We start from the raw sequence: 8,895 nt of genomic DNA on the forward strand, positions 1-8,895 counted from the left end.
TCATGACTACCTAAGTACTGCCAGATGGCTATCTAGGATGGCTATACCAGTCTGCACTCTTCAGTTGATTTTTCTATTGAACTATCTTTGTATTCCTGGGAAATCCTACTTGTCTTTTAGTATTTTTTGTATACTCAGTTGGATTTGGTTAATTCATTTTATTTAGGATTGTTAACAATTAATGTGTAAGTGAAATGTCTACTCTAATAAGATGGGCTAGGATTCTTTATGTTTCCTGAAGCAACAGTGCATTGTGTAGGAATTCACTATTCATGAAAGTCTAGGAGAATTATCCTCTAAAAATTCACCTACCTGGACTCTACAATCTTAAACTTTTCTATTTATGTCATCTTTTTGAAGTCTGTTCAGTTTTCTTTTCCCAAAACATGCACATTGTGGCATTTTCTATTTTTCCAAAAATATACCTCTGTATTCCAATTTATTTGAGATTAGTTGTTTATAATACTCTTATGCTAATTTTTTTCCTTTGCCTTTTATCTTTTTTTTTTTAATCGGTATTCTCAGGTCTGTCTTATTACTCTTCAAAGAATTAGCTTTCCATTATATTAATTTTCCCTATGTGTTATTATTTATATATGTATTCTACCTTACGGATTTCTTCTCTTCCTTTTGGTATATTTTTCTAGTTTCTTTGGGTTTGCTATGTTCTTTTCCCAACTTTTGGGGTTGAATGCTTTTTGCTTTGCCCCCCTGCCCCCGCCCTCTATTTTGAAGGCTTTAATAAAAGTTCTAAATTTCCTTCTAAATACTTCTTTATCTGCATCCCATAAAATTTGGAATGTAGTATTTTCAATTACGCGCTTTTCTGTATGGTTTTAATAAAGCTCTCCTTCTGTTCTTTATTTTGTAATGGGCATTTTGTATATTGTATTAATCCACGTGAATTTATTAAGGCTTCCATGTGGCTTAATAAATGGTCTATTTCTTAATGTTTGTGTGCTTGAAAAACAAGTATTTTCTATTCAAACAGAGTTCTATATTTCTCTAATACTTTAACCTTATCAATTCAAATTATTACTGTCTCTGGTCATTTTTCATGTTTATTCTGTTCTTGAGAGGAATTTGTCAGGACCTGTATTGAAAGTGTTGCTTTATCTCTAACAATTTTACTAGGGTTTTGTTTGTTTGTTTTTTGCAGTATTAGTTGCATTTATGTTTATAATGGGTAGCTCTTCTTTCTCTGTATTCCTTTTACCAGGAGATGACATTCTTTTGTCCCTTTTGTTCTCAGAATTATAAATGTTAATCTAGCTTTCTCTTAATATCATTTATTTTGCCAATTCTGTGTGCCTTTTTGCAGGATTTGTTCTCTTATAAGCCATATTGCTATTAGATTTTGTCTTTTTATTCAGTCTAACAACATGTTTCTTTTAGTTTGTAAGTGCAGCAGTCATGAGTTCAGAATGACAAACTTAACAGTCCACAGTAAGGTTTACCCAGAAGAAAAATAAATTTGTGTAAATATGTGTAAGGGGTAAAATTATTTAGAAGATGCCAATAAAGTGTCATTTTTTTAGAAGCTATGACAGCAGCTAATTGTTTGGGGGACATTTTGCAACTTTGTTTCCTCAGTTATTAGGTCCGTCATACAAAGCATGGAATAAGAAAAGGGCTTTTTTTTTTTTTTTTTTAACTTAAAGGTGAAGCAGATCTTTAAAAATTGTGCAAATTAATTAATCTTTTTTTACCTTTCTGTTCCTCTGTTTTTTTGTTTAAAACTGAAATGATTTTGGTGTAAAAACCACTACAAATCAGTGAGATCGAACTTTTGCAAAACACTTGTCATAGAAAATTTAAATTATTGTTGAAATTTCAAATTTTGGAGTGAGAGACATACCTAGGTTTGAATCCTAACTCTGCTACCTAACAGCTACACTGTTGTACAAATTAAACTTCTGTTCATGCCTCACTTTCCCATCTCTAAAATTGGAATAATAATAATAATACGTTCATTATAAATAATGCATGTAAAGTGCACGGCACTGTGCCTGGTACATGATAAATGTTAATTACCGTTTATTGTCATTAGTATCCTTATTCTGTGAATTAAAAAATAATAAATCTGTTCTGTTTGTCCCTGGGATGAAAAAGTTACAAATTCATCTTATATGAAAAGTATCTTAGGCATGTAGATTGTAGGAAATTATTCTAAAAACTTTTAATCAATGGAATCAATTGAATGTGTAATAGATAGGCCTTATATAGATGATTATCATATGATTTTAATAGGTATTCCTCACAGAGATGATTTTAAGGTTTTAGGGTTCCCCCCAGGAAACCATAAATCATTTTAGTTACAGAAGTGATTATATTTTTTCATTAGATACTGCTTTTGCAAAAAATAAAGATGATGGAAAATGGTACTACTTTGATGACAGTAGTGTCTCAACTGCATCTGAAGACCAGATTGTGGTAAGTGTGTCTTGTATTTCCTGAAGTCAAGGAATCCAGTTTTAAAAGGGGCCCATGAGACACTATTTTATATTCTTGCAACTCTAGTAGCTAAAGGAGACTTGCTCTGATTTAAAAGAATGTAAAATTGTCCCCTAAGTGGAAATTTGTTTTCTGAATTTGCCCACTAACAGCAGTATAAACTGCAGTATGAAAATTTTCCTGGTAGTTTTCAACATGAAAACTGGGGTTTTTCTATAAAACATAATAAATTATCTTTATAATAAAAAAATTTCCTCCAGAAACTAGTCTCAAATATTTCTAGACATTGATTACTTAAAATCAGAATGTTGAAATAGAAAAAAAAATATTTTTTTGCTTTAGCTGGGTGGCTCAGTTTGTTAGAGCATCATCTCATACACCAAAAACAAAAGGTTATGGGTTCAGCGCCCAGTTAGGGCACACACCTAGGATACCTAGGTTACAGGTTCAGTCCTCATTCAGGGTGTGTACAAGAGGCAACTAATCAATCTCTCTCTCTCCCCCCCACCCCCACCCCCCGCCTCTTCTCTCTCCTTCCCTCTTCTTCCCTTCCCCCTCCATCCCCCAAATAAATAAACATACCCTTGGGTGAGAATTAAAAAAAATTCTTTAAGGGCCTTACCATGCATATGATTTTTAAAATAAAGTCTTATCCTTTGTGACAGTTAAAACACTTAAACTCAAAATGATGTAATTAGATAAAAAATTATAGATTTTTTTAAAAAACCATATATTTGTTACTTTGATATATTCTAAATAGTAGAAAAACAAGGAGGTTATATTTATTCACACTTGCATCAGTTTATCAGCCATAGGCAGAGCCAAAATATTGACATTTGTTTTGCTTCCCATTAAAAGTTTTTTATTATAAGATATTGATTGCCCTTGCTGGTATAGCTCAGTTGGTTGGGCATCATCCTGCCAAGCAAAAGGTTTCCAGTTCAATTCCCAGTCAGAGCTCACTCCTAGGTTGCAAGTTCAGTTCCTGGTTAGGGCACATACGAGAGGCAACTCATCGATGTTTTCTATCTCACATTTTCTCCCTCTCTCCTTCCCTTACCCTTACTCTAAAAAAAAATAAATAATTTTGTTTTAAATTGATTAATGAAAGATGACTGATATATTCTAAGAAGACAGGACTTGCTTGACAGGATTTATTTTTCTATGAATTTTGCCTTTCTATAAATTTTACTTATCACATTACAAAGAGTGAGAGAAGTATAATATTTGCTCACGTGGTATTTCCTATTTTTTGTTGATGTGGGAAGTACTGACTGCTTTTTTTCCTGAGTTTAAATTATGTATTCCTTGAGCACAGGGACTAGCATTTGTTTTAGTTTATAATATTTAAAATCCTTCAATTTAAATCATTCAACTTTATAAATTAATAAGCTTCTGAGCCCATTTATTGGCATGGTTTTAATCTGTCATTAGATGAACAAGTATGACATAATTTTGAATTGTATCCCTACAAATGTTTTTTTAATCTGTGTATATACATATAAACTAAGTACTATTGCTTATCTCCTTATAGCTATAACAAAGAACAGGCCTGAACTCTTTATATTTTTTAAAATGTGTATATGCCTAAATCAACTACATTTCCAGTTGATAAGACTTCTAATTTCAAGTTATGTCTCTCACTTTTCAATTCTGTTTTCCTCTTCAGTCTCCCAACCAAAACATTGTGAAATAGCCTATATCCTCCTTCACAGTCTCTTTGACAACACTCCCCTAATCTTGCCTTCAAATAAATAATACATCTTGTTTATATACAATATATGAATTAGATATTACCTTGCATCTTAACAATAGTGTTTCTATATTTAGTCAAGTATTTGAGCACCTTCTATATTTAGGACTTTCACAAGGTTAAAAGACAAATACCTGATTTCAAGAGATTTACAATCTAAAGATATCAGACAAGCAAAGTTAACAATTATATATAATAAGTACTATTAAATATCTGATTTTGGGTTAAGAAAAATAGGACCACTGCGGGGAAGTTTACATAGAGAAAATAATGTTTAACCTGAGTCTGCAAGTACAAATAAGAGCAAATTAGAAAAAAGAAGCAAAATATTCTGCCCAAAAAAACAGTATCTACAAAAGTAAGGAGGCATGAGAGACCATGTTTTTTAGGGGAACAGCAAATAATTTGGTATTACTGAAAGGAAAGACTCTTCTTAGGGATATAGGGCACAAATTAGCTCAGTTTGGAACTCAGATCAAGAAAGATGACATTCTTCATTATTTAGACCTTTTTTTTAAAGTCTGTGAGAAGCATTGGGTGATTGCTTAAGCAACAGAAGAAAATTATTAAATTTGCATCATAACATCTGTCTGAGAACACTAGAAGGTATATTGGAAGGCACTGAGAAAGGCAAAAAAGGCGTTCATATTCTGCCTCCAACAGAAAGGAGGCTGTCATGTCAATTAAGCAGTTAAGAGCTTCTAAATTTACTATGTTGTATGCCAGACTAATATAATATTGTATGTCACTTGTAATTGAAAAATTAAAAAATTTTAAGTAATAATAAAAAATTTAAAGCAGTGGTAGTAAGTACAGATAAAGGGAGAATGGATTTATGAGATTTACTAGATAGGATTAGAAGAACTTGATTAAGATTAGGTATCAATAAAGGCACAGATATAGAGATGCAAAGAGGAAAAAGTTAAAGGTAACTCTTGCTTCACAATTCACCAAAATATGAACTATAGGAAAAAATTGCTGTTGAAGTTTGAGGTACCTGTATGACAGCTATGTAAAATGGAAATTTCCTTTATGTAGTTGGACTGGAGTTCTATATTCTATAAATTTGAGTTGTGGGTCTCAGGTAGCAGTTGAAGCCATAGGTTGAATGAATCAACTAGTAAGAAGATACACCCTGAGAAAGAGTGATGGGTTAAGGACAGAACATGATTTTTTTTTTAAAGGCAGGATTTAATGAGTCCACAGAGAAGTTAGAAGAAACCATAGAGATAGAAGATCTGAGGAGAAGTGGTATGACGGAAGCTAAAAATCATTGAATGCAGGAAAAAGGAATAGTAAAATATTAAATGCTATAGAGAGATTGACTAAAAGAATTTTTAAAAGGCATTTATTTAATTTGTTTATAGGAAGTTATTGACCCTAGTGAAAATGATTTCATTAAAATGGTGAAACAGTTAGATCATATTGAATTGAGTGTGCAGAAGAGTGAATGATGAATATTAGACTACAAGCCTGGCTGTGAGAAAGACAATTCTCGAAGATAAGGACTCACTGAAGATATACAGTGATGACTGAAGAAAAGTTGGACTTGACAGCAAACATAGAATGTTGTGATTAGTATTAAAAGAAGCTTGTCTCTTCCTTTGAGACAGGAGGGAAGAAGGCATAGAACTCTATTCCATGGTAGAGTACCTGGGTTAATGCATAATATAGTTACATTTATTTATCTGTCCAACTAACTTAGGTGAGATTAAAAAGGTTAAAATTCCAGTGACTATTCTTCATTTATAAGTAGAAGTCATTTTATATTTAATCAGTGTTGGTAACTTCCATCTGACCTTGTGTGGTTTTTTAATTTGCTTTCATGCCCTATCACCAAAACTGGGTACCAGCTAAAAATTCCTACTATATTTAATGTGACCTTTGAGAATCGTGACCTTTTTAACATCCTTTGTTTGTTTTAACAGTCCAAAGCAGCATATGTACTCTTCTACCAGAGGCAAGACACTTTCAGTGGAACTGGCTTTTTCCCTCTTGACCGAGAAACTAAAGGTGCTTCAGCTGCCACAGGCATCCCGTTAGAAAGTGATGAAGATAGTAATGATAATGACAATGATATAGAAAATGAAAACTGTATGCACACTAACTAATGAAAGTCCTAGAAGCCATAAAAGAGAGACTTTCCTGCTGGTGGTATCTGTTGAAACGAAGTTATCCACCACATTAAACAAAAGTCTGAGATGGGGAGTTTCAGATAACCGAATGTAAATCCTTTATCAGATTTTAACTTGTGCAGTACTTGAAGTGAAACACAATGAAAACTTTAACAGAAATTGTCTCTTAATACATTTACAGTCTTGTATTTACAAGCTAAATATATATAGGAAATCACAAATAAATCCCTTTTAAGTTTGCTGCTGTTTTGATGAATTATGTTTTCTTTAATTTTTTGGATGTGAGTTAATTGATGACAAATGTTAAATTTGTGGATGTTGGTCATTTATTTTGCTCTAATAATACTGCAAGAAAACTATGGCTGAACTTAGTTTTTGGATAATCTAGTTCATGTGCATTAGGCTGCCACATATACTACTATGACATTAGCTGCAGTATCAATGTGGCATAAATACTGCAGTAGAATTCTTGGAAACCAAATTTTCAAACTATCCCTGGTAATCAATGTGGGCCTATTTAAAAAAAAAACCAAATCATGATATAAGAAACAATCTTGAAAAAGTTATATATCCTTTTTTAGTATCATTAAATATCATCTTACTGCTACTGTGGAAACAGGTTCTATCTAGATTTCATACTCCATCTAAAGTAATTTTTCAGTTAAATGTAAGTCTTTTTTACAGCTATTGGAATCTATTCCTAGGCATTCAGATTCCTGACTTGCTTTAAAATGCATCTTTAATCTGGTGGTGTTCCAAAATTAAAATTTTTGCTGTCTGTTTTTCTCTACCCCATTTTTTTTTGTAATTTGGCAACTTTTAGCTTTCCCAATTACTGTAATATAAGGACAGACTTAATAGTATTCTGTATCCATAGTAATAATTACATCAAGGTTAGGATGAGAAATTTTTTCATAAACTGGCCTTTAAATCATTAATGGACAATTGGCTCTAAAGGTAGGTCTGTTAACTTTCTTTGTGTGTTCCTGATGGAATTCACCATAGCCTTACAGCTTTTCTCAGAAGGTAACTTGCTATAAGAGAATTGGCGTTTGCATGTTCCAGAGTTAGAACCTGTACAGTATATAAAGCATACAAACCTTGAATTTGATTTTAGTTCACCACATTTAAGGATCCAGGATGCCAAAAATATGTGTGAACATTTGAAACATTTTTCATTCGCTGCTTTTTCCCTTTGATCTAGTTCAAAGAATGTATTGTCAATTGGCATACAATACTGCCTTTAATAGAAAATCTAAATGTTGGGGCACATTTCACATATCGACTACCTGAGAAATTGCTTTGTGTCCCACTGTTATTAAAGCAAAAAGTATAATGTTCTTCACTTGAACTAATCAAATACAATAGATTATAAATTGTGTATTGTAAATAAAAGTTCACTCTGTGAGTGCACATTTTGGTAAATTATTTATTTATGTTAGCATTTAAAGTTTAAAAAATAATGCATTTGACCAGGATAATTAATAAATGAGGTATGTTGATCATGGCTTTGCTTTATACCTTGATATTAAAGCTGGTTTTTCATCCTGGTATTTTAAAAGCTGCTTTGAGTTTGTTTCATTTTTTTTTCTTTTCTTTTCTTTTTTTCCTTCTTTTTTTTTTTTAATGTAAACTAACCTCCTGCATGACAGAGGTTAAAATTTTGTCTGCACTTGAGTTCACTTGAGTTTACATTTGAAATGTGCATGTTTATTTATACAGATTTCAATAAAGCTATTCAAGGCCTTATTTAGTCTTTTATTTCTTACTCTGAATCTTTTGATAAAAATGGGCAGGTGACTGACCATATGCTAGACTTTTTAGTTACCATGTAGTTAAAAATGGAAAAGAAAGCATATCAGAGCAAAGTGAATCCTACTGTTTGAGGACATGTTTTAAAGTTGATTTTTTTAAATTTAAATATTCAGTAAACTGATGTTTATGCACCTGCTAATCTTCTGCCATCTTGAGAGGAAACAAATACTGCTGCAGTCACAGAGTTTTCAGTCTTCCTGCTGTCTACGAGTTAATAGCCTATATTTCCATTTTTCTGAGGTTTAGAGAAAAACCAAATTTAACTTTTTCTAGCCCTATATTCCAATTTCCACCCTAATAGTCCATAAAGGCCATACCTTTTTAATTCCCGTGATTGTATTCCCCCTAAAAGAAGTATTTTTTCCATTGGAAATGATGTTGTTAATGCCATTGAACTTGTCAAACTCAAATGACATTATCAATTGCAAAAAATAAACTAAAAATCTTGCAAAGGGCTAGTATTTACTTTAAAAGTAGATATCCTTTGGTAACATAGGGTCGTAAGAATATATCCAGTCTAGAATTCTACTTCTAGCCTTGCTATTTTTAGTAATCACATTACTTGGAACTTAACCTGAGTTTATATTACATGTAAAAAAAAATAATAGAGCAACATTTATTGAGCATTCACCACACACCAGGTGCTATGTTAAAATGTTATATGTATTATGTCATTTACCACAATGGTTATGAGGTAGGGACAGCCACCATACCCATTTTTCACATGGAGAAACCAAG

General features: G+C 32.1%; 1 protein-coding gene across 4 annotated transcripts in view; it reads left to right on the top strand.

The window, feature by feature from the left end:
• USP15 (ubiquitin specific peptidase 15) overlaps positions 1–8,103 on the top strand; it is a 115,057-nt gene extending 106,954 nt beyond the window's left edge. For 2 of the 4 annotated variants that reach the window (XM_054580023.1, XM_054580025.1), the window contains 2 exons: positions 2,345–2,433; positions 6,136–8,102. In XM_054580023.1, the coding sequence (XP_054435998.1) occupies positions 2,345–2,433; positions 6,136–6,318 (272 nt within the window). In that variant the 3' untranslated portion in view covers positions 6,319–8,102. Of the gene's footprint in view, positions 1–2,344; positions 2,434–6,135 lie in introns of all 4 variants that reach the window. The other 2 variants (XM_054580024.1, XM_054580026.1) reach the window with 2 other exon arrangements.
• The last annotated feature ends 792 nt before the right edge of the window (positions 8,104–8,895 follow it).

Source organism: Pteronotus mesoamericanus, unplaced genomic scaffold, assembly GCF_021234165.1.
Source record: "Pteronotus mesoamericanus isolate MK-2021 breed Mesoamerican mustached bat unplaced genomic scaffold, CSHL_Meso_final contig_56, whole genome shotgun sequence".
Taxonomy (NCBI): Eukaryota; Metazoa; Chordata; class Mammalia; order Chiroptera; family Mormoopidae; genus Pteronotus; species Pteronotus mesoamericanus.